The sequence below is a fragment of the Oncorhynchus masou genome, unplaced genomic scaffold, assembly GCF_036934945.1.
Source record: "Oncorhynchus masou masou isolate Uvic2021 unplaced genomic scaffold, UVic_Omas_1.1 unplaced_scaffold_1676, whole genome shotgun sequence".
Classification (NCBI taxonomy): Eukaryota; Metazoa; Chordata; class Actinopteri; order Salmoniformes; family Salmonidae; genus Oncorhynchus; species Oncorhynchus masou.
In genome coordinates this window covers 41955-69251 of record NW_027006896.1, presented here as the reverse complement: position 1 = coordinate 69251, position 27297 = coordinate 41955, and the positions used below count along the sequence as shown (strand labels likewise).

General features: G+C 47.4%; 1 protein-coding gene across 1 annotated transcript in view; it reads left to right on the top strand.

Moving 5' to 3' along the window:
* LOC135531942 (WD repeat domain phosphoinositide-interacting protein 1-like) overlaps nucleotides 1-23502 on the top strand; it is a 25996-nt gene extending 2494 nt beyond the window's left edge. The window contains exons 3-8 of the mRNA XM_064959634.1: nucleotides 9985-10067; nucleotides 15755-15921; nucleotides 17767-17863; nucleotides 17981-18078; nucleotides 21512-21604; nucleotides 23398-23502. Coding sequence (XP_064815706.1) covers nucleotides 9985-10067; nucleotides 15755-15921; nucleotides 17767-17863; nucleotides 17981-18078; nucleotides 21512-21604; nucleotides 23398-23487 — 628 coding nt within the window. The 3' untranslated portion in view covers nucleotides 23488-23502. The remainder of the gene's footprint in view (nucleotides 1-9984; nucleotides 10068-15754; nucleotides 15922-17766; nucleotides 17864-17980; nucleotides 18079-21511; nucleotides 21605-23397) is intronic.
* The last annotated feature ends 3795 nt before the right edge of the window (nucleotides 23503-27297 follow it).

The following is a 27297-nucleotide window of genomic DNA, read 5'->3' as shown; positions in this document are numbered from 1 at the left end:
AGTTTTGACCAGGGCCTATAGAGCCCTACTGTATGTAGGGAATAGGGACAGTATTAGTAGTTTGGACCAGGGGAGCCCTAATGTATGTAGGGAATAGGGACAGTATTAGTAGTTTGGACCAGGGCCTATAGAGCCCTACTGTATGTAGGGAATAGGGACAGTATTAGTAGTTTGGACCAGGGCTCATAGAGCCCTACTGTATGTAGGGAATAGGGACAGTATTAGTAGTTTGGACCAGGGCCTATAGAGCCCTACTGTATGTAGGGAATAGGGACAGTATTAGTAGTTTGGACCAGGGCCTATAGAGCCCTACTGTATGTAGGGAATAGGGACAGTATTTTGACCAGGGCCTATAGAGCCCTACTGTATGTAGGGAATAGGGACAGTATTAGTAGTTTGGACCAGGGCCTATAGAGCCCTACTGTATGTAGGGAATAGGGACAGTATTAGTAGTTTGGACCAGGGCCTATAGAGCCCTACTGTATGTAGGGAATAGGGACAGTATTACTAGTTTGGACCAGGGCCTATAGAGCCCTACTGTATGTAGGGAATGGGGACAGTATTAGTAGTTTGGACCAGGGCCTATAGAGCCCTACTGTATGTAGGGAATACTGTATGTATAGAGGGAATAGGGACAGTATTAGTAGTTTGGACCAGGGCCTATAGAGCCCTACTGTATGTAGGGAATAGGGACAGTATTAGTAGTTTGGACCAGGGCCTATAGAGCCCTACTGTATGTAGGGAATAGGGACAGTATTAGTAGTTTGGACCAGGGCCTATAGAGCCCTACTGTATGTAGGGAATAGGGACAGTATTAGTAGTTTGGACCAGGGCCTATAGAGCCCTACTGTATGTAGGGAATAGGGACAGTATTAGTAGTTTTGACCAGGGCCTATAGAGCCCTACTGTATGTAGGGAATAGGGACATTATTAGTAGTTTGGACCAGGGCCTATAGAGCCCTACTGTATGTAGGGAATAGGGACAGTATTAGTAGTTTTGACCAGGGCCTATAGAGCCCTACTGTATGTAGGGAATAGGGACAGTATTAGTAGTTTGGACCAGGGCCTATAGAGCCCTACTGTATGTAGGGAATAGGGACAGTATTAGTAGTTTGGGGAGAGCCCTACTGTATGTAGGGAATAGGGACAGTATTAGTAGTTTGGACTAGGGCCTATAGAGCCCTACTGTATGGGAATAGGGACAGTATTAGTAGTTTTGATTATAGAGCCCTACTATGTAGGGAATAGGGACAGTATTAGTAGTTTGGACCAGGGCCTATAGAGCCCTACTGTATGTAGGGAATGGGGACAGTATTAGTAGTTTTGACCAGGGCCTATAGAGCCCTACTGTATGTAGGGAATAGGGACAGTATTAGTAGTTTGGACCAGGGCCTATAGAGCCCTACTGTATTTAGGGAATAGGGACAGTATATCTGGGGCAGTGAATAACTCTCAGATCGCCTGCTCACCTGATATGAGGCTGACTGGCACTGTGGAGAAAATTTTCACAACCTGTCCATAGCTTCTGTCGTAGGCTCGGTACTAGGTAACACACATGCACACCCGCACACACATGCACACCTGTCCATAGATTCGGTCTTAGTTAGGTAACTGGTAAAAAACCTTGAGCAGGAGAGTGTTTATTTCATAAAGGAATGCAGAACAGAGTAGAACTGTTGTTCTGTGGTGTTGGGGTTTGGATCTGAACAGAGTAGACCTGTGGTGTTGGGGTTTGGATCTGAACAGAGTAGACCTGTGGTGTTGGGGTTTGGATCTGAACATAGAACAGAGTAGACCTGTTGACCTGTGGTGTTGGGGTTTGGATCTGAACATAGAACAGAGTAGACCTGTTGTCCTGTGGTGTTGGGGTTTGGATCTGAACAGAGTAGACCTGTTGTCCTGTGGTGTTGGGGTTTGGATCTGAACAGAGTAGACCTGTTGTCCTGTGGTGTTGGGGTTTGGATCTGAACAGAGTAGACCTGTTGTCCTGTGGTGTTGGGGTTTGGATCTGAACAGAGTAGACCTGTGGTGTTGGGGTTTGGATCTGAACAGAGTAGACCTGTTGTTCTGTGGTGTTGGGGTTTGGATCTGAACAGAGTAGACCTGTTGTCCTGTGGTGTTGGGGTTTGGATCTGAACAGAGTAGACCTGTGGTGTTGGGGTTTGGATCTGAACAGAGTAGACCTGTGGTGTTGGGGTTTGGATCTGAACAGAGTAGACCTGTTGTCCTGTGGTGTTGGGGTTTGGATCTGAACAGAGTAGACCTGTGGTGTTGGGGTTTGGATCTGAACAGAGTAGACCTGTTGTTCTGTGGTGTTGGGGTTTGGATCTGAACAGAGTAGACCTGTTGCCCTGTGGTGTTGGGGTTTGGATCTGAACAGAGTAGACCTGTTGTTCTGTGGTGTTGGGGTTTGGATCTGAACAGAGTAGACCTGTTGTCCTGTGGTGTTGGGGTTTGGATCTGAACAGAGTAGACCTGTTGTCCTGTGGTGTTGGGGTTTGGATCTGAACAGAGCAGAACTGTTGTCCTGTGGTGTTGGGGTTTGGATCTGAACAGAGCAGAACTGTTGTCTTGTGGTGTTGGGGTTTGGATCTGAACAGAGTAGACCTGTTGACCTGTGGTGTTGGGGTTTGGATCTGAACAGAGTAGACCTGTTGTCCTGTGGTGTTGGGGTTTGGATCTGAACAGAGCAGAACTGTTGTCCTGTGGTGTTGGGGTTTGGATCTGAACAGAGTAGACCTGTGGTGTTGGGGTTTGGATCTGAACAGAGTAGACCTGTTGTCCTGTGGTGTTGGGGTTTGGATCTGAACAGAGTAGACCTGTGGTGTTGGGGTTTGGATCTGAACAGAGTAGACCTGTTGTCCTGTGGTGTTGGGGTTTGGATCTGAACAGAGTAGACCTGTTGTCCTGTGGTGTTGGGGTTTGGATCTGAACAGAGTAGACCTGTGGTGTTGGGGTTTGGATCTGAACAGAGTAGACCTGTTGTTCTGTGGTGTTGGGGTTTGGATCTGAACAGAGTAGACCTGTGGTGTTGGGGTTTGGATCTGAACAGAGTAGACCTGTGGTGTTGGGGTTTGGATCTGAACAGAGTAGACCTGTTGTCCTGTGGTGTTGGGGTTTGGATCTGAACATAGTAGACCTGTGGTGTTGGGGTTTGGATCTGAACAGAGTAGACCTGTGGTGTTGGGGTTTGGATCTGAACAGAGTAGACCTGTGGTGTTGGGGTTTGGATCTGAACAGAGTAGACCTGTTGTTCTGTGGTGTTGGGGTTTGGATCTGAACAGAGTAGACCTGTTGTCCTGTGGTGTTGGGGTTTGGATCTGAACAGAGTAGACCTGTGGTGTTGGGGTTTGGATCTGAACAGAGTAGACCTGTTGTTCTGTGGTGTTGGGGTTTGGATCTGAACAGAGTAGACCTGTTGTTCTGTGGTGTTGGGGTTTGGATCTGAACAGAGTAGACCTGTTGTCCTGTGGTGTTGGGGTTTGGATCTGAACAGAGTAGACCTGTTGTCCTGTGGTGTTGGGGTTTGGATCTGAACAGAGTAGACCTGTGGCGTTGGGGCTTGGATCTGAACAGAGTAGACCTGTTGTCCTGTGGTGTTGGGGTTTGGATCTGAACAGAGTAGACCTGTTGTCCTGTGGTGTTGGGGTTTGGATCTGAACAGAGTAGACCTGTTGTTCTGTGGTGTTGGGGTTTGGATCTGAACAGAGTAGACCTGTTGTTCTGTGGTGTTGGGGTTTGGATCTGAACAGAGTAGACCTGTTGTCCTGTGGTGTTGGGGTTTGGATCTGAACAGAGTAGACCTATGGTGTTGGGGTTTGGATCTGAACAGAGTAGACCTGTGGTGTTGGGGTTTGGATCTGAACAGAGTAGACCTGTTGTCCTGTGGTGTTGGGGTTTGGATCTGAACATAGAACAGAGTAGACCTGTGGTGTTGGGGTTTGGATCTGAACAGAGTAGACCTGTTGTCCTGTGGTGTTGGGGTTTGGATCTGAACAGAGTAGACCTTTGGTGTTGGGGTTTGGATCTGAACAGAGTAGACCTGTTGTCCTGTGGTGTTGGGGTTTGGATCTGAACAGAGTAGACCTGTTGACCTGTGGTGTTGGGGTTTGGATCTGAACAGAGTAGACCTGTGGTGTTGGGGTTTGGATCTGAACAGAGTAGACCTGTGGTGTTGGGGTTTGGATCTGAACAGAGTAGACCTGTTGTTCTGTGGTGTTGGGGTTTGGATCTGAACAGAGTAGACCTGTTGCCCTGTGGTGTTGGGGTTTGGATCTGAACAGAGTAGACCTGTGGTGTTGGGGTTTGGATCTGAACAGAGTAGACCTGTTGTTCTGTGGTGTTGGGGTTTGGATCAGAACAGAGTAGACCTGTTGCCCTGTGGTGTTGGGGTTTGGATCTGAACAGAGTAGACCTGTGGTGTTGGGGTTTGGATCTGAACAGAGTAGACCTGTTGTTCTGTGGTGTTGGGGTTTGGATCTGAACAGAGTAGACCTGTGGTGTTGGGGTTTGGATCTGAACAGAGTAGACCTGTTGTTCTGTGGTGTTGGGGTTTGGATCTGAACAGAGTAGACCTGTTGTCCTGTGGTGTTGGGGTTTGGATCTGAACAGAGTAGACCTGTTGCCCTGTGGTGTTGGGGTTTGGATCTGAACAGAGTAGACCTGTTGCCCTGTGGTGTTGGGGTTTCGGGATCTGAACAGAGTAGACCTGTTGTCATGTGGTGTTGGGGTTTGGATCTGAACAGAGTAGACCTGTTGCCCTGTGGTGTTGGGGTTTGGATCTGAACATAGAACAGAGTAGACCTGTTGTTCTGTGGTGTTGGGGTTTGGATCTGAACAGAGTAGACCTGTTGTTCTGTGGTGTTGGGGTTTGGATCTGAACATAGAACAGAGTAGACCTGTTGCCCTGTGGTGTTGGGGTTTGGATCTGAACATAGAACAGAGTAGACCTGTGGTGTTGGGGTTTGGATCTGAACAGAGTAGACCTGTGGTGTTGGGGTTTGGATCTGAACAGAGTAGACCTGTGGTGTTGGGGTTTGGATCTGAACAGAGTAGACCTGTGGTGTTGGGGTTTGGATCTGAACAGAGTAGACCTGTTGACCTGTGGTGTTGGGGTTTGGATCTGAACAGAGTAGACCTGTGGTGTTGGGGTTTGGATCTGAACAGAGTAGACCTGTGGTGTTGGGGTTTGGATCTGAACAGAGTAGACCTGTTGTTCTGTGGTGTTGGGGTTTGGATCTGAACAGAGTAGACCTGTGGTGTTGGGGTTTGGATCTGAACAGAGTAGACCTGTTGTCCTGTGGTGTTGGGGTTTGGATCTGAACAGAGTAGACCTGTTGTTCTGTGGTGTTGGGGTTTGGATCTGAACAGAGTAGACCTGTGGTGTTGGGGTTTGGATCTGAACAGAGTAGACCTGTGGTGTTGGGGTTTGGATCTGAACAGAGTAGACCTGTGGTGTTGGGGTTTGGATCTGAACAGAGTAGACCTGTTGTCCTGTGGTGTTGGGGTTTGGATCTGAACAGAGTAGACCTGTTGCCCTGTGGTGTTGGGGTTTGGATCTGAACAGAGTAGACCTGTGGTGTTGGGGTTTGGATCTGAACAGAGTAGACCTGTTGTCCTGTGGTGTTGGGGTTTGGATCTGAACAGAGTAGACCTGTGGTGTTGGGGTTTGGATCTGAACAGAGTAGACCTGTGGTGTTGGGGTTTGGATCTGAACAGAGTAGACCTGTGGTGTTGGGGTTTGGATCTGAACAGAGTAGACCTGTTGTCCTGTGGTGTTGGGGTTTGGATCTGAACAGAGTAGACCTGTTGTTCTGTGGTGTTGGGGTTTGGATCTGAACAGAGTAGACCTGTGGTGTTGGGGTTTGGATCTGAACAGACAGTTACTTCAACAACAGTTCATTTCATTTTTCCGGTGCAACTTTAGGCTACGTTTTCTAGCAAGATGCGATGCGCAATATAATTATGGAAAATAAAAACTTAAAGTTTGATGTCTCTGCGACGTCTTTCCAATGTTCGACCGCTCTCCAAACGACATATTCCCAATGTTCGAGCGCTCTCCAAACGTCATATTCCCAATGTTCGACCGCTCTCCAAACGTCATATTCCCAATGTTCGACCGCTCTCCAAACGTCATATTTCCAATGTTCGACCGCTCTCCAAACGTCATATTCCCAATGTTCGACCGCTCTCCAAACGACATATTCCCAATGCATTTTGATACGCCGGCCAAAGGAGTGCATTTTTTAAACCCATAGGCCAACGTAATACATAGCCTACAGTGGGAATCTGATCCACCAGATCTCACAATAAAAACAGCATTCAAAACAGGGAGAAAAAAAAACAAAGAAAGTTCCCCGGAAAAAAAGATGAACAAATATCAATTTTAAACAAAGTCAGGAACAATGCGTACCCGTGAAGACTGAGAGCTTACTGTGGAATCTGTTTGTGTGTGGTCAAAAGAAAAATGGCAAACAGTCTTTCTTTATTTCAGTGACGATGATTGCAGGTTTGTTCCCGTTTCCAGAGCAGGACCAGACATGTACAGCAGACAGCCCCATCCAGGGGAACAGAGTAGTGGCTTTTAGAAACTGTCCAATGGAACAACTCAGTGAACTTTACAAACACTCCAATGGAACCCTATTCCCTATATAGTGCACTAACCTATGGGCCCTGGTCAAAAAGTAGTGCATTATTTAGGATGCCAATTCGGACGTGCCCCTAAACACACCCTAGCGAGATGACTGTCCTTCCTGCTAGATGACTGTCCTCCCTGCTAGATGACTGTCCTCCCTGCTAGATGACTGTCCTCCCTGCTAGATGACTGTCCTCCCTGCTAGATGACTGTCCTCCCTGCTAGATGACTGTCCTCTCTGCAAGATGACTGTCCTCCCTGCAAGATGACTGTCCTCCCTGCTAGATGACTGTCCTCCCTGCTAGATGACTGTCCTCCCTGCTAGATGACTGTCCTCCCTGCTAGATGACTGTCCTCCCTGCTAGATGACTGTCCTCCCTGCTAGATGACTGTTCTCCCTGCTAGATGACTGTCCTCCCTGCTAGATGACTGTCCTCCCTAGCGAGATGACTGTCCTCTCTGCTAGATGACTGTCCTCCCTGCTAGATGACTGTCCTCCCTAGCTAGATGACTGTCCTCCCTGCTAGATGACTGTCCTCCCTGCTAGATGACTGTTCTCCCTGCTAGATGACTGTCCTCCCTGCTAGATGACTGTCCTCCCTGCTAGATGACTGTCCTCCCTAGCGAGATGACTGTCCTCCCTGCTAGATGACTGTCCTCCCTAGCTAGATGACTGTCCTCCCTGCTAGATGACTGTCCTCCCTGCTAGATGACTGTCCTCCCTGCTAGATGACTGTCCTCCCTACTAGATGACTGTCCTCCCTGCTCAGTCATCTTAATGATGTAATTGTGCTGAAGGAGGACTTAACCAAAATTAATCTAGTGCATCTCAGTCAAGATTTGCACACTAGCCTCCTTTCTGTTTTTACCAGTTGAACTCAATGGTTTACTCAATACTCAATGGTTTACTCAATACTCAATGGTTTACTCAATGCTCAATGGTTTACTCAATACTCAATGCTCAATACTCAATGGTTTACTCAATACTCAATGGTCAATACTCAATGGTTTACTCAATACTCAATACTCAATGGTTTACTCAATACTCAATGGTTTACTCAATACTCAATGGTTTACTCAATAAACAGAATCCCTGGGACAGAACCATAGGCATCATATCATGTAATCCCTGGGACAGAACCGTGAACATCATATCATGTAATCCCTGGGACAGAACCAGAGACATCATATCATGTAATCCCTGGGACAGAACCAGAGACATCATATCATGTAATCCCTGGGACAGAACCAGAGACATCATATCATGTAATCCCTGGGACAGAACCAGAGACATCATATCATGTAATCCCTGGGACAGAACCAGAGACATCATATCATGTAATCCCTGGGACAGAACCAGAGACATCATATCATGTAATCCCTGGGACAGAACCAGAGACATCATATTATGTAATCCCTGGGACAGAACCAGAGACATCATATCATGTAATCCCTGGGACAGAACCAGAGACATCATATCATGTAATCCCTGGGACAGAACCATAGACATCATATCATGTAATCCCTGGGACAGAACCAGAGACATCATATCATGTAATCCCTGGGACAGACCAGAGACATCATATCATGTAATCCCTGGGACAGAACCAGAGACCTCATATCATGTAATCCCTGGGACAGAACCATAGACATCATCATGTAATCCCTGGGACAGAACCAGAGACATCATATCATGTAATCCCTGGGACAGAACCAGAGACATCATATCATGTAATCCCTGGGACAGAACCGTGAACATTCTCTGAGAACAGACATTCTCAGTGGTGGAACAGCATTCACTGATCTCAGGACTGTGTGTGTACCGTTTGTGTTGCGTCTGTAACCACAGGAACACTTAACCAAGGTACAGATGTCTGTTTAGACCTGTGTTAATATCAGGTAGGATGTGACTGTTTAGACCTGTGTTAATATCAGGTAGGATGTGACTGTTTAGACCTGTGTTAATATCAGGTAGGATGTGTCTGTTTAGACCTGTGTTAATATCAGGTAGGATGTGACTGTTTAGACCTGTGTTAATATCAGGTAGGATGTGTCTGTTTAGACCTGTGTTAATATCAGGTAGGATGTGACTGTTTAGACCTGTGTTAATATCAGGTAGGATGTGTCTGTTTAGACCTGTGTTACTATCAGGTAGGATGTGTCTGTTTAGACCTGTGTTAATATCAGGTAGGATGTGTCTGTTTAGACCTGTGTTAATATCAGGTAGGATGTGTCTGTTTAGACCTGTGTTAATATCAGGTAGGATGTGTCTGTTTAGACCTGTGTTACTATCAGGTAGGATGTGACTGTTTAGACCTGTGTTAATATCAGGTAGGATGTGACTGTTTAGACCTGTGTTAATATCAGGTAGGATGTGTCTGTTTAGACCTGTGTTACTATCAGGTAGGATGTGACTGTTTAGACCTGTGTTAATATCAGGTAGGATGTGACTGTTTAGACCTGTGTTAATATCAGGTAGGATGTGACTGTTTAGACCTGTGTTAATATCATGTAGGATGTGTCTGTTTAGACCTGTGTTACTATCAGGTAGGATGTGACTGTTTAGACCTGTGTTAATATCAGGTAGGATGTGTCTGTTTAGACCTGTGTTAATATCAGGTAGGATGTGTCTGTTTAGACCTGTGTTACTCGGTTCCCTGTGTTTGTGTGGGCAGTTTTATCAGTTCTGAGAGAGAGAGAGAGAGAGAGAGAGAGAGAGAGAGAGAGAGAGAAAGAGAGAGAGAGAGAGAGAGAAAGAGAGAGAGAGAGAGAGAGAGAGAGAGAGAGAGAGAGACTCTCTGTATTTGGACTGGCTATGCAAAGATGATAACTGAGCAAGTTCAATCACAACAGCACTCCATAGGCAATATCGTGTTTAACTGAAAATGATATTTCAGTCATGAAGTTTGGGGCAAGTTCCATCCTGTCCAGAATGGATGGAGAACACAGCATTTACACGAGGAAAGAGTCACACTTGCAACTTTCCAATTCCATGTTTTTGTCTCTTTTATCAAAAGTCCTTGCAGCAAAAACTTGAAAAACAAAATAACTGTTTCTTGTTCTGGAATCCCCAAATAAACCGTGTCTATAAAACCACTGAGAGCAAAGTCTGGTGTGCATGAGATGGGTCACACATCATTGACTTGTTTTTATCCTAACATATTCAATGTGTTTTTAAAATTATCTACCTCTGTGTGTGTGTGTGTGTGTGTGTTTGTGTGTGCACGCTGTATTCTTAAATACTCTGGTGTGCATGAAGAAACTAGTCACACATTAGTCACTTTGACTTGTAATATTCTATATGTGTTTATCAACCTCTGTATGTGTTGTTGTTGTTGTTGTGTTCCCAGGTCATTGGCAGTGGGAACCAAGACAGGCTATAAGCTGTTCTCTGTGACCTCAGTGGACAAACTTGACTGCATCTACGAGAGCGGTTAGTATAGCCCTGTCCTAAACACACCCCTAGATCCTTCCCCTAAATCCTGTCCCAAACACACCCCTAGACCCCGTCCCAAACACACCCCTAGACCCTTCCCCTAGACCCCGTCCCAACCAAACCCCTAGACCCTTCCCCTAGGCCCCGTCCTAAACACACCCGTAGACCCTTCCCTTAGACCGTTCCCCTAGACCCCGTCCCAACCAAACCCCTAGACCCTTCCCCTAGGCCCCGTCCTAAACACACCCGTAGACCCTTCCCTTAGACCGTTCCGCTAGACCCTGTCCTAAACACACCCCTAGACCCTTCCCCTAGACCCCGTCCCAACACACCCCTAGACCCTTCCCCTAGACACTTCCCCTAGACCCCGTCCCAACCAAACCCCTAGACCCTGTCCCAACCAAACTCCTAGACCCTGTCCTAAACACACCCCTAGACCCTTCCCCTAGACCCTGTCCCAAATAACCCCCTAGACCCTTCCCCTAGTCTCTTCCCCTAGACCCCATCCCAACACACCCCTAGACCCTTCCCCTAGACCCTGTCCTAAACACACCCCTAGACCCTTCCCCTAGACCCTGTCCTAAACACACCCATAGACCCTGTCCTAAACACACCCCTAGACCCTTCCCCTAGTCTCTTCCCCTAGACCCCATCCCAACACACCCCTAGACCCTTCCCTTATACCCTGTCCCAAACAAACCCCTAGACCCTTCCCCTAGACCCCGTCCTAAACAAACCCCTAGACCCCGACCCAACACACCCCTAGACCCTTCCCCTAGACCCCGTCCCAACCAAACCCCTAGACCCTTCCCTTAGACCCTGTCCCAACCAAACCCCTAGACCCCATCCTAAACACACTCCTAGACCCCGTCCTAAACACACCCCTAGACCCCGTCCTAAACACACCCCTAGACCCTTCCCCTGGACCCCGTCCTAAACACACCCCTAGACCCCGTCCTAAACACACCCCTAGACCCTGTCCTAAACACACCCCTAGACCCCGTTCTAAACACACCCCTAGACCCTTCCACTAGACCCCGTCCCAAACAAACCACTAGACCCTTCCCCTAGACCCCGTCCTAAACACACCCCTTGACCCTTCCGCTAGACCCTGTCCCAACACACCCCTAGACCCTTCCCTTAGACCCCGTCCCAACCAAACCACTAGACCCTTCCCCTAGACCCCGTCCCAACACACCCCTAGACCCTTCCCTTAGACCCTGTCCTAAACACACCCCTAGACCCTTCCCCTAGACCCTGTCCTAAACACACCCCTAGACCCTTCCCCTAGACCCTGTCCTAAACACACCCCTAGACCCCGTTCTAAACACATCCCTAGACCCTTCCCCTAGACCCTGTCCCAAACAACCCCCTAGACCCTTCCCCTAGTCTCTTCCCCTAGACCCCATCCCAACACACCCCTAGACCGTTCCCCTAGACCCTGTCCTAAACACACCCCTAGACCCTTCCCCTAGACCTCGTCCCAACACACCCCTAGACCCTTCCCCTAGACCCTTCCCCTAGACCCCGTCCCAACCAAACCCCTAGACCCTGTCCCAACCAAACCCCTAGATCCCGTCCTAAACACACCCCTAGACCCTTCCCCTAGACCCCGTCCCAACACACCCTTAGACCCTTCCCTTAGACCCTGTCCTAAACACACCCCTAGACCCTGTCCTAAACACACCCCTAGACCCTTCCCCTAGACCCTGTCCCAAACAACCCCCTAGACCCTTCCCCTAGTCTCTTCCCCTAGACCCCATCCCAACACACCCCTAGACCCTTCCCCTAGACCCTGTCCTAAACACACCCCTAGACCTTTCCCTAGACCCTGTCCTAAACACACCCCTAGACCCTTCCCCTAGACCCTGTCCCAAACAACCCCCTAGACCCTTCCCCTAGTCTCTTCCCCTAGACCCCATCCCAACACACCCCTAGACCCTTCCCCTAGACCCTGTCCTAAACACACCCCTAGACACTTCCCCTAGACCCTGTCCCAAACAACCCCCTAGACCCTTCCCCTAGTCTCTTCCCCTAGACCCCATCCCAACACACCCCTAGACCCTTCCCTTAGAACCCGTCCCAAACAAACCCCTAGACCCCGTCCCAACACACCCCTAGACCCTTCCCTTATACCCTGTCCCAAACAAACCCCTAGACCCTTCCCTTAGACCCTGTCCCAAACAAACCACTAGACCCTTCCCCTAGACCCCGTCCCAAACACACCCCTAGACCCTTCCCCTAGACCCCGTCCCAAACACACCCCTAGACCCTTCCCTTAGATCCTGTCCTAAACACACCCCTAGACCCTTCCCTTAGATCCTGTCCCAACCAAACCCCTAGATCCTGTCCTAAACACACCCCTAGACCCCGTCCTAAACACACCCCTCGACCCTTCCCCTAGACCCCGTCCTGCCTGTTCTCCTCTGCCTCTCTCTGATAGGCTGCTTGTACTCTATGACTCCAATACCAGAGCTTTATATTGGGATGTGATATTATCTCCCTTCAAGACTCTGGCTCATACAGGCCTTTGACTCATACAGGCCTCTGACTCATACAGGCCTCTGACTCATAGAGGCCTCTGACTCATAGAGGCCTCTGACTCGTACAGGCCTCTGACTCGTACAGGCCTCTGACTCGTACAGGCCTCTGACTCATACAGGCCTCTGACTCATACAGGCCTCTGACTCATACAGGACTCTGCTCTGCCAAGCTGTAGAATTGTTCAGTCCATACAGAGGATCTCATTCTAGTTGTGTTGTCCAGCCTCTCTCTGGACATTAGTGTCAGTTACAGGGAAATTACTTGCCAGTCCTCGTCCAATGATGGGTAATTATCTGTTAGTCTACTTCCTTGTAGTGAATCACTGGCTGTGTTCCAAATACATAGAGCCCTGTGGCTCCCAGTCAAAAGTAAATAGGCAATAGGGTGTAATTTGGGTTGCAGACACTGTGTGTAGACTGATAAATGGTTGACAGACAATAGTAGATGGATAACTTCACTAGCCAGCAGTCTCTGCTGATTTACTGTGCACGTCATTATTACTGGCAGACACAGTGGTGTGGAGATAGAAACCAACCATGTCAGGACATTAATACCAGGCTACCTCAGCCCCCCAGGGCACTAATACCAGGCTACCTCAGTCCCCCCAGGACACTAATACCAGGCTACCTCAGCCCCCCCAGGACACTAATACCAGACTACCTCAGCCCCCCAGGACACTAATACCAGGCTACCTCAGCCCCCCCGGGACACTAATACCAGGCTACCTCAGCCCCCAGGACACTAATACCAGGCTACCTCAGCCCCCCAGGACACTAATACCAGGCTACCACAGCCCCCCCAGGACACTAATACCAGACTACCTCAGCCCCCCAGGACACTAATACCAGGCTACCTCAGCCCCCCAGGACACTAATACCAGGCTACCTCAGCCCCCCAGGACACTAATACCAGGCTACCTCAGCCCCCAGGACACTAATACCAGGCTACCTCAGCCCCCCAGGACACTAATACCAGGCTACCTCAGCCCCCCAGGACACTAATACCAGGCTACCTCAGCCCCCCAGGACACTAATACCAGGCTACCTCAGCCCCCCAGGACACTAATACCAGGCTACCTCAGCCCCCCCAGGACACTAATACCAGGCTACCTCAGCCCCCCAGGGCACTAATACCAGACTACCTCAGCCCCCCCAGGACACTAATACCAGGCTACCTCAGCCCCCCAGGGCACTAATACCAGACTACCTCAGCCCCCAGGACACTAATACCAGGCTACCTCAGCCCCCCCAGGACACTAATACCAGACTACCTCAGCCCCCCAGGACACTAATAACAGGCTACCTCAGCCCCCAGAACACTAATACCAGGCTACCTCAGCCCCCCAGGACACTAATACCAGGCTACCTCAGCCCCCCAGGACACTAATACCAGGCTACCTCAGCCCCCCAGGACACTAATACCAGGCTACCTAACCCCCTCAGGACACTAATACCAGGCTACCTCAGCCCCCCAGGTCACTAATACCAGACTACCTCAGCCCCCCAGGACACTAATACCAGGCTACCTCAGCCCCCCCAGGACACTAATACCAGGCTACCTCAGCCCCCCCAGGACACTAATACCAGGCTACCTCAGCCCCCCAGGACACTAATACCAGGCTACCTCAGCCCCCCAGGGCACTAATACCAGGCTACCTCAGCCCCCAGGACACTAATACCAGGCTACCTCAGCCCCCCAGGACACTAATACCAGGCTACCTCAGCCCCCCAGGACACTAATACCAGACTACCTCAGCCCCCCAGGACACTAATACCAGGCTACCTCAGCCCCCAGGACACTAATACCAGGCTACCTCAGCCCCCCCAGGACACTAATACCAGGCTACTTCAGCCCCCCAGGACACTAATACCAGGCTACCTCAGCCCCCAGGACACTAATACCAGGCTACCTCAGCCCCCAGGACACTAATACCAGGCTACCTCAGCCCCCCAGGACACTAATACCAGGCTACCTCAGCCCCACCAGGACACTAATACCAGGCTACCTCAGCCCCACCAGGACACTAATACCAGACTACCCCAGCCCCCCAGGACACTAATACCAGACTACCTCAGCCCCCAGGACACTAATACCAGACTACCTCAGCCCCCACCAGGACACTAATACCAGGCTACCTCAGCCCCCAGGACACTAATACCAGGCTACCTCAGCCCCCCAGGACACTAATACCAGGCTACCTCAGCCCCACCAGGACACTAATACCAGACTACCTCAGCCCCACCAGGACACTAATACCAGGCTACCTCAGCCCCACCAGGACACTAATACCAGACTACCCCAGCCCCCCCAGGACACTAATACCAGACTACCTCAGCCCCCCAGGACACTAATACCAGACTACCTCAGCCCCCCCCAGGACACTAATACCAGGCTACCTCATCCCCCCCCCAGGACACTAATACCAGGCTACCTCAGCCCCCAGGACACTAATACCAGACTACCTCAGCCCCCAGGACACTAATACCAGGCTACCTCAGCCTCCCAGAACACTAATACCAGGCTACCTCAGCCCCCCCCCCAGGACACTAATACCAGGCTACCTCAGCCCCCCAGGACACTAATACCAGGCTACCTCAGCCCCCCAGGACACTAATACCAGGCTACCTCAGCCCCCCAGGACACTAATACCAGGCTACCTCAGCCCCCCAGGACACTAATACCAGGCTACCTCAGCCCCCAGGACACTAATACCAGGCTACCCCAGCCCCCACAGGACACTAATACCAGGCTACCCCAGCCCCCCAGGACACTAATACCAGGCTACCTCAGCCCCCAGGACACTAATACCAGACCACCTCAGCCCCCAGGACACTAATACCAGGCTACCTCAGCCCCCAGGACACTAATACCAGGCTACCTCAGCCCCCCAGGACACTAATACCAGGCTACCTCAGCCCCCAGGACACTAATACCAGGCTACCTCAGCCCCCCCAGGGCACTAATACCAGGCTACCTCAGCCCCCCCAGGACACTAATACCAGGCTACCTCAGCCCCCCAGGGCACTAATACCAGGCTACCTCAGCCCCCCCAGGACACTAATACCAGACTACCTCAGCCCCCCAGGACACTCATGCCCATACCATGCTGACCCCTGTGTTCCCCTGCTCTTCCGCATCAGAGACCCCAGACGTGTACATCGTGGAGCGTTTGTTCTCCAGCAGTCTGGTGGTGGTGGTCAGTCTCTCCATCCCCAGACGGATGAACGTCTATCACTTCAAGAAGGGAACGGAGATCTGCAACTACAGCTACAGTAACAACATCCTCTCTGTCAGACTCAACAGACAGGTAACAGAACTACAGTAACCACATCCTCTCAGGTAACAGAACTACAGTAACCACATCCTCTCAGGTAACAGAACTACAGTAACCACATCCTCTCAGGTAACAGAACTACAGTAACCACATCCTCTCAGGTAACAGAACTACAGTAACCACATCCTCTCTGTCGGACTCAACAGACAGGTAACAGAACTACAGTAACCACATCCTCTCAGGTAACAGAACTACAGTAACCACATCCTCTCAGGTAACAGAACTACAGTAACCACATCCTCTCTGTCGGACTCAACAGACAGGTAACAGAACTACAGTAACCACATCCTCTCTGTCGGACTCAACAGACAGGTAACAGAACTACAGTAACAACATCCTCTCTGTCGGACTCAACAGACAGGTAACAGAACTACAGTAACCACATCCTCTCAGGTAACAGAACTACAGTAACCACATCCTCTCTGGTAACAGAACTACAGTAACCACATCCTCTCAGGTAACAGAACTACAGTAACCACATCCTCTCAGGTAACAGAACTACAGTAACCACATCCTCTCTGTCGGACTCAACAGACAGGTAACAGAACCACAGTAACCACATCCTCTCAGGTAACAGAACTACAGTAACCACATCCTCTCTGTCGGACTCAACAGACAGGTAACAGAACTACAGTAACAACATCCTCTCTGTCAGACTCAACAGACAGGTAACAGAACTACAGTAACCACATCCTCTCTGTCGGACTCAACAGACAGGTAACAGAACTACAGTAACAACATCCTCTCTGTCGGACTCAACAGACAGGTAACAGAACTACAGTAACCACATCCTCTCTGTCGGACTCAACAGACAGGTAACAGAACTACAGTAACCACATCCTCTCAGGTAACAGAACTACAGTAACCACATCCTCTCTGTCAGACTCAACAGACAGGTAACAGAACTACAGTAACCACATCCTCTCTGTCGGACTCAACAGACAGGTAACAGAACTACAGTAACCACATCCTCTCAGGTAACAGAACTACAGTAACCACATCCTCTCAGGTAACAGAACTACAGTAACCACATCCTCTCAGGTAACAGAACTACAGTAACCACATCCTCTCAGGTAACAGAACTACAGTAACCACATCCTCTCTGTCGGACTCAACAGACAGGTAACAGAACTACAGTAACAACAACAGAGACATACATATAGAGACCACGTGGAGCAGCTATTGATTTTGAACACTTTTTGTTAGGACATGTTGACATAGGATAACCTGCCAGGAAATGATCAGCGCAATTCACATACTAACAGTCACCTCTCTCTCTCTCCCCCCCCCCTCTCTCTCTCTCTCTCTCCCCCCCTCTCTCTCTGTCTCTCCCTCTCTCCCCCCTCCCCCCCCTCTCTCTCTCTCTCTCTCTCCCCCCCTCTCTCTCTCTCTCTCTCTCATTCTCTCCCCCCCTCTCTCTCTGTCTCTCCCCTCTCCCCCTCCCTCCCTCCCTCCCCCCCTCTCTCTCTCTCTCTCTCTCTCTCTCTCTCTCCCCCCCTCTCTCTCTCCCCCCCTCTCTCTCGCTCTCATTCTCTCCCCCTCTCTCTCTGTCTCTCCCTCCCTCCCTCCCTCCCTCCCTCCCTCCCTCCCTCCCTCCCTCTCTCTCTCTCTCTCTCTCTCTCTCTCCCCCCCCTCTCTCTCCCCCCCTCTCTCTCTCGCTCTCATTCTCTCCCCCCTCTCTCTCTGTCTCTCCCTCCCTCCCTCCCTCCCTCCCTCCCTCCCTCCCTCCCTCCCTCCCTCCCCCCCCCTCTCTCTCTCTCCCCCCTCTCTCTCTCTCCCCCCCCCTTCCCCCTTCCCCCTCCCTCCCTCCCCCTGTAGAGGCTGGTGGTGTGTCTGGAGGAGTCAGTGTACATCCACAACATCAAAGACATGAAGCTGCTGAGGACCCTTCTCAACACGCCCTCCAACCCCTCAGGTAAACACAGTGTGCAGAACAGTGGTTCCTCAGCCAGTGCTGCTCTGTGGGTTTCTGATGGGGACAAGCAGAAGCTGTCTTTCTGTGGACTGAAATGAACATGGTTGTTGTGTTCAGGTCTGTGTGCTCTGTCCATCAACCATTCCAACTCGTACCTGGCCTACCCAGGCAGCTCCACCATCGGAGAGATCATAGTTTACGATGCCAACAACCTGGTAAGGCCTACTACTACTATACTACTGTTGTACTACTGTACCACTGTACTACTACTACTGTACTGCTATACTACTGTACTACCATACTACTGTACTACTATACTACTGTACTACTACTGTACTACTATACTACTGTACTACTATACTACTGTACTACTACTGTACTACCATACTACTGTACTACCATACTACTGTACTACTACTGTACTACCATACTACTGTACTACTATACTACTGTGCTACTATACTACTGTACTACTACTATACCACTGTATTACTACTATACTACTGTACTACTACTATACTACTGTACTACTATACTACTGTACTACTACTATACTACTGTACTACTACTATACTACTGTACTACTACGATACTACTGTATTACTACTATACCACTGTATTACTACTATACTACTGTACTACTACTATACTACTGTATTACTACTGTACTACTACTATACTACTACTATACTACTACTATGCTACTGTATTACTACTATACTACTGTACTACTACTATACTACTGTATTACCATTATACTACTGTACTACTACTATACCACTGTACTACTACTATACTACTGTACTACTACTATACTGCTGTATTACTACTATACTGCTCTATTACTACTATACTACTGTACTACTACTATACTACTGTATTACTACTATACTGGATAAGAGCGTCTGCCAAATGACTTTAATGTAAAATATGTAAATGTAATACTACTGTATTACTACTGTGCTACCACTGTACTACTATACTACTGTACTACTATACTACTGTACTACTACTGTACTACTACTATACTACTGTATTACTACTATACTACTGTATTACTACTATACTACTGTACTGCTACCATACTACTGTATTGCTACCATACTACTGTACTACTACTATACTACTGTATTACTACTATGCTACTGTACTACTACTATACTACTGTACTACTATTATACTGCTGTACTACTACTATACTGCTGTACTACTACTATACTGCTGTACTACTACTATACTACTGTGCTACTACTATACTACTGTACTACTGCACAACTACTATACTACTATAGGCTTACTACTACTGCACTGCTGCTCTACTACTGCTGTACTACTACTATACTACTGTACTAATACTATACTACTCTACTGCTACTATACTACTCTACTGCTACTGCTACTATACTACTCTACTGCTACTGTACTACTCTACTGCTACTATACTACTTTACTGCTACTATACTACTCTACTGCTACTATACTACTGTACAACTACTGTACTAATGTACTGCTACTATACTACTGTACAACTACTATACTACTCTACTGCTACTATACTACTGTACTACTACACTACTGTACAACTACTATACTACTCTACTCCTACTGTACAGCTACTACTCTACTGCTACTGTACTACTACTATACTACTATACTACTGTACAACTACAGCTACTGTACTGCTACTATACTACTGTACTACTACTGTACTACAATACTACTGTAGAACTACTATACTACTATACTACTATACAACTACTATACTACTGTACTACTGTACTGCTACTATACTCTACTACACTACAACTACTATACTACTGTACCACTGTACTACTACTATACTACTGTACTACCACTATACTACTATACTACTCTACTGCTACTGTGCCACTGTACTACTACTATACTACTGTACTACTACTGTACTACTATACTACTGTGCAACTACTATACTGCTACTGTACTACCACTATACTACTATACTGCTACTGTACTACTATACTGCTGTACTGCTGCTGTACTACTACTGTACTACTATACTACTGTACAACTACTATACTGCTGTACTACTGTGCTGCTACTATACTACTGTACTACTACTGCACTACTATACTACTATACAACTACTGTACTACTCTACTACTACTGTACTACTGTACTACTACTACTGTACTACTACTATACTACTATACTACTGTACTACTATGGCACATCTACCATACTACTGTACTGCTCCTTTACTACCACTATACTACTGCGCTGCTACTATACTACTGCACTGCTACTGTATTACTACTATACTACTGCACTGCTACTATACTACAAAACAACTGTACCACTACTGTAACACTGTACTACTACTATTATACTGTACTACTACTGTACTACTCTACTACTGCACTACTACTATATTACTGTACTACTACTATACTACTCTACTACTACTGTACTGCTACTGTACGACTATACTACTGTACAACTACTATACTACTGTACTACTGTACTGCTACTATACTACACTACGGTACAACTACTATGCTAATGTACTACTACTGTACTACTCTACTACTGCACTACTACCATACTACTGTACTACCACTATACTACTATACTACTCTACTGCTACTGTACCACTGTACTACTACTGTACTCCTCTACTACTACTGTACTACTACTATACTACTGTACTACTACAAAACGAATGTACTACTGTACTACTGTACTACTGTACTACTACTGTACTACTGTACTACTACTGTACTACTATACTACTACTGTACTACTACAAAACGAATGTACTACTGTACTACTGTACTACTACAAAGCTACTGTACTACTACTGTACTACTATACTACTACTGTACTACTGTACTACTATACTACGACTGTACTACTGTACTACTACAAAACAAATGTACTACTGTACTACTGTACTACTACAAAGCTACTGTACTACTACTGTACTACTACAAAGCTACTACTGTACTACTGTACTACTATACTACTACTGTACTACTACAAAACGAATGTACTACTGTACTACTGTACTACTACAAAGCTACTGTACTACTATACTACTACTGTACTACTGTACTACTACAAAACGAATGTACTACTGTACTACTACTGTACTACAATACTACTGTACTACTGTACTACTATACTGTACTACTACTGTACTGTTATTATACTGTGCTCTATAGCTTGGTTGTCAGTACTACTATTGTACTGCTATTATACTGTGCTCTCTGCTACATTGAAGTGATGTTTGAAGTGATGTACAGACATTGCAGTCAGGTTGTTATATGGCAGTAGCACCATGTTTCTGTTTTATGACTCAGTGGTATAATTGTGTTGCAGTCCCATGTAAAGCAGTCAATCATTCTCTCTCTCTCTCTCATCCTCTCTCATTCTCTATCTTTCTTTCTCTCTCTCTCTCTCTCTCTCTCTCTCTCTCTCTCTCATCCTCTCTCATTCTCTATCTTTCTTTCTCTCTCTCTCTCTCTCATTCTCTCTGTCTCTTCTCTCTCTCTCTCTCTCTCTCTCTCTCTCTCTCTCTCTCTCTCTCATCCTCTCTCATTCTCTATCTTTCTTTCTCTCTCTCATTCTTTCTCTCTCTCTCTCTCCCTCTCTCTCTCTCTCTCTCAGAGCACTGTCACAATGATCCCGGCCCATGACAGTCCCCTGGCTGCTCTCTCCTTTAACTCGTCAGGCACCAAGCTGGCCAGCGCTTCGGAGAGGGTAAGCACTAGCAGGACAGCTGCCCCTAGTGACGGGAGGCCAGCGCCTCGGAGAGGGTAAGCACTACCAGGACAGCTGCCCCTAGTGACGGGAGGCCAGCGCCTCGGAGAGGGTAAGCACTACCAGGACAGCTGCCCCTAGTGACGGGAGGCCAGCGCCTCGGAGAGGGTAAGCACTACCAGGACAGCTGCCCCTAGTGACGGGAGGCCAGCGCCTCGGAGAGGGTAAGCACTACCAGGACAGCTGCCCCTAGTGACGGGAGGCCAGCGCCTCGGAGAGGGTAAGCACTACCAGGACAGCTGCACCTAGTGACGGGAGGCCAGCGCCTCGAAGAGGGTAAGCACTACCAGGACAGCTGCCCCTAGTGACGGGAGGCCAGCGCCCGGAGAGGGTAAGCACTACCAGGACAGCTGCCCCTAGTGACGGAGGCCAGCGCCTCGGAGAGGGTAAGCACTACCAGGACAGCTGCCCCTAGTGACGGGAGGCCAGCGCCTCGGAGAGGGTAAGCACTACCAGGACAGCTGCCCCTAGTGACGGGAGGCCAGCGCCTCGGAGAGGGTAAGCACTACCAGGACAGCTGCCCCTAGTGACGGGAGGCCAGCGCCTCGGAGAGGGTAAGCACTACCAGGACAGCTGCCCCTAGTGACGGGAGGCCAGCGCCTCGGAGAGGGTAAGCACTACCAGGACAGCTGCCCCTAGTGACGGGAGGCCAGCGCTCGGAGAGGGTAAGCACTACCAGGACAGCTGCCCCTAGTGACGGAGGCCAGCGCCTCGGAGAGGGTAAGCACTACCAGGACAGCTGCCCCTAGTGACGGGAGGCCAGCGCCTCGGAGAGGGTAAGCACTACCAGGACAGCTGCCCCTAGTGACGGGAGGCCAGCGCCTCGGAGAGGGTAAGCACTACCAGGACAGCTGCCCCTAGTGACCGGAGGCCAGCGTTGCTTTTTGACAACATACCTGGATATTGCAGTTAGGCCCTGGCCATGTCCAAAACATTCAGTACGTGACTAGTAGTAGATGTACTCTGCTGCAGCACACAGTGTATTATAAGCCCAGGTGGGCGGGGCATCCTGAAGAGGCATGACACCATGATAATAAAATCTAGATAACTACAGTGGAGCTGGACAGTCCTGACTGTGAGGGACTCTCTTCCTCCCTCTAGTTAGATAGTCCTGACTGTGAGGGACTCTCTTCCTCCCTCTAGTTAGATAGTCCTGACTGTGAGGGACTCTCTTCCTCCCTCTAGTTAGACAGTCCTGACTGTGAGGGACTCTCTTCCTCCCTCTAGTTAGACAGTCCTGACTGTGAGGGACTCTCTTCCTCCCTCTAGTTAGACAGTCTTGACTGTGAGGGACTCTCTTCCTCCCTCTAGTTAGATAGTCCTGACTGTGAGGGACTCTCTTCCTCCCTCTAGTTAGACAGTCCTGACTGTGAGGGACTCTCTTCCTCCCTCTAGATAGACAGTCCTGACTGTGAGGGACTCTCTTCCTCTCTCTAGTTAGACAGTCCTGACTGTGAGGGACTCTCTTCCTCCCTCTAGTTAGACAGTCCTGACTGTGAGGGACTCTCTTCCTCCCTCTAGTTAGACAGTCCTGACTGTGAGGGACTCTCTTCCTCCCTCTAGTTAGACAGTCTTGACTGTGAGGGACTCTCTTCCTCCCTCTAGTTAGACAGTCCTGACTGTGAGGGACTGACTCTCTTTCTTACTCCCTTCTTCATATCCCTCTCTCTCTCTCACTCTCACACTCTCCTTTCTGCTCTCTCTCCCTCACTCCCCCCCCTCTCTCCCTCCAGGGTACTGTGATCCGTGTGTTCTCCATCCCAGAGGGACAGCGTCTGTTTGAGTTCCGCAGAGGGATGAAGAGGTCAGAGTTCACACAATAGAACATAAACTGTATAAACTCACTTTACTACACAACATAGTCTACATCTAGTGTAATGAACAGGACTAACAGAACACACTAAACACACCTACTGAACAGGACTAACAGAACACATTAAACACACCTACTGAACAGGACTAAACACACCTACTGAACAGGACTAACAGAACGCATTAAACACACCTACTGAACAGGACTAACAGAACAGGACTAACAGAACACATTAAACACACCTACTGAACAGGACTAACAGAACACATTAAACACACCTACTGAACAGGACTAACAGAACGCATTAAACACACCTAATGAACAGGACTAACAGAACACATTAAACACACCTACTGAACAGGACTAAACACACCTACTGAACAGGACTAACAGAACACATTAAACACACCTACTGAACAGGACTAAACACACCTACTGGACAGGACTAACAGAACACATTAAACACACCTAATGAACAGGACTAACAGAACACATTAAACACACCTAATGAACAGGACTAAACACACCTACTGAACAGGACTAACAGAACACATTAAACACACCTACTGAACAGGACTAACAGAACATATTAAACACACCTACTGAACAGGACTAAACACACCTACTGAACAGGACTAACAGAACACATTAAACACACCTACTGAACAGGACTAACAGAACACATTAAACACACCTACTGAACAGGACTAACAGAACACATTAAACACCTACTGAACAGGACTAACAGAACACATTAAACACACCTAATGAACAGGACTAAACACACCTGCTGAACAGGACTAACAGAACACATTAAACACACCTAATGAACAGGACTAAACACACCTACTGAACAGGACTAACAGAACACATTAAACACACCTACTGAACAGGACTAAACACACCTACTGAACAGGACTAACAGAACACATTAAACACACCTAATGAACAGGACTAACAGAACACATTAAACACACCTACTGAACAGGACTAACAGAACATATTAAACACACCTACTGAACAGGACTAAACACACCTACTGAACAGGACTAACAGAACACATTAAACACACCTACTGAACAGGACTAACAGAACACATTAAACACACCTAATAGAACGCATTAAACACACCTACTGAACAGGACTAACAGAACACATTAAACACACCTAATGAACAGGACTAACAGAACACATTAAACACACCTAATAGAACGCATTAAACACACCTACTGAACAGGACTAACAGAACACATTAAACACACCTACTGAACAGGACTAACAGAACACATTAAACACACCTACTGAACAGGACTAAACACACCTACTGAACAGGACTAACAGAACACATTAAACACACCTATTGAACAGGACTAACAGAACACATTAAACACACCTACTGAACAGGACTAACAGAATGCATTAAACACACCTACTGAACAGGACTAACAGAACACATTAAACACACCTACTGAACAGGACTAACAGAACACATTAAACACACCTACTGAACAGGACTAACAGAACACATTAAACACACCTAATAGAACGCATTAAACACACCTACTGAACAGGACTAACAGAACACATTAAACACACCTAATGAACAGGACTAACAGAACACATTAAACACACCTAATGAACAGGACTAACAGAACACATTAAACACACCTACTGAACAGGACTAAACACACCTACTGAACAGGACTAACAGAACACATTAAACACACCTACTGAACAGGACTAAACACACCTACTGAACAGGACTAACAGAACACATTAAACACACCTAACAGAACACATTAAACACACCTAACAGAACACATTAAACACACCTACTGAACAGGACTAACAGAACACATTAAACACACCTAATGAACAGGACTAACAGAACACATTAAACACACCTAATAGAACGCATTAAACACACCTACTGAACAGGACTAAACACACCTACTGAACAGGACTAACAGAACACATTAAACACACCTACTGAACAGGACTAACAGAACACATTAAACACACCTACTGAACAGGACTAAACACACCTACTGAACATGACTAACAGAACACATTAAACACACCTACTGAACAGGACTAAACACACCTACTGAACAGGACTAAACACACCTACTGAACAGGACTAAACACACCTACTGAACAGGACTAAACACACCTACTGAACAGGACTAACAGAACACATTAAACACACCTACTGAACAGGACTAAACACACCTACTGAACAGGACTAACAGAACGCATTAAACACACCTACTGAACAGGACTAACAGAACACATTAAACACACCTACTGAACAGGACTAAACACACCTACTGAACAGGACTAACAGAACACATTAAACACACCTACTGAACAGGAATAACAGAACGCATTAAACACACCTACTGAACAGGAATAACAGAACGCATTAAACACACCTACTGAACAGGACTAACAGAACACATTAAACACACCTAACAGAACGCATTAAACACACCTAATGAACAGGACTAAACACACCTACTGAACAGGACTAACAGAACGCATTAAACACACCTACTGAACAGGAATAACAGAACGCATTAAACACACCTAATGAACAGGACTAAACACACCTAATGAACAGGACTAACAGAACACATTAAACACACCTACTGAACAGGACTAACAGAACGCATTAAACACACCTACTGAACAGGACTAACAGAACACATTAAACACACCTACTGAACAGGACTAACAGAACACATTAAACACACCTACTGAACAGGACTAACAGAACACATTAAACACACCTACTGAACAGGACTAAACACACCTAATGAACAGGACTAACAGAACGCATTAAACACACCTACTGAACAGGACTAAACACACCTACTGAACAGGACTAACAGAACACATTAAACACACCTACTGAACAGGACTAACAGAACACATTAAACACACCTAACAGAACGCATTAAACACACCTAATGAACAGGACTAAACACACCTAATGAACAGGACTAACAGAACACATTAAACACACCTACTGAACAGGACTAACAGAATGCATTAAACACACCTACTGAACAGGACTAACAGAACACATTAAACACACCTACTGAACAGGACTAACAGAACACATTAAACACACCTAACAGAACGCATTAAACACACCTACTGAACAGGACTAAACACACCTACTGAACAGGACTAAACACACCTACTGAACAGGACTAACAGAACACATTAAACACACCTACTGAACAGGACTAACAGAACACATTAAACACACCTAATGAACAGGACTAAACACACCTAATGAACAGGACTAACAGAACACATTAAACACACCTAACAGAACACATTAAACACACCTACTGAACAGGACTAACAGAACACATTAAACACACCTAACAGAACACATTAAACACACCTACTGAACAGGACTAACAGAACACATTAAACACACCTACTGAACAGGACTAACAGAACACATTAAACACACCTAATGAACAGGACTAAACACACCTACTGAACAGGACTAACAGAACACATTAAACACACCTACTGAACAGGACTAAACACACCTACTGAACAGGACTAACAGAACACATTAAACACACCTAACAGAACACATTAAACACACCTACTGAACAGGACTAACAGAACACATTAAACACACCTACTGAACAGGACTAAACACACCTACTGAACAGGACTAACAGAACACATTAAACACACCTACTGAACAGGACTAACAGAACACATTAAACACACCTAATGAACAGGACTAAACACACCTAATGAACAGGACTAACAGAACACATTAAACACA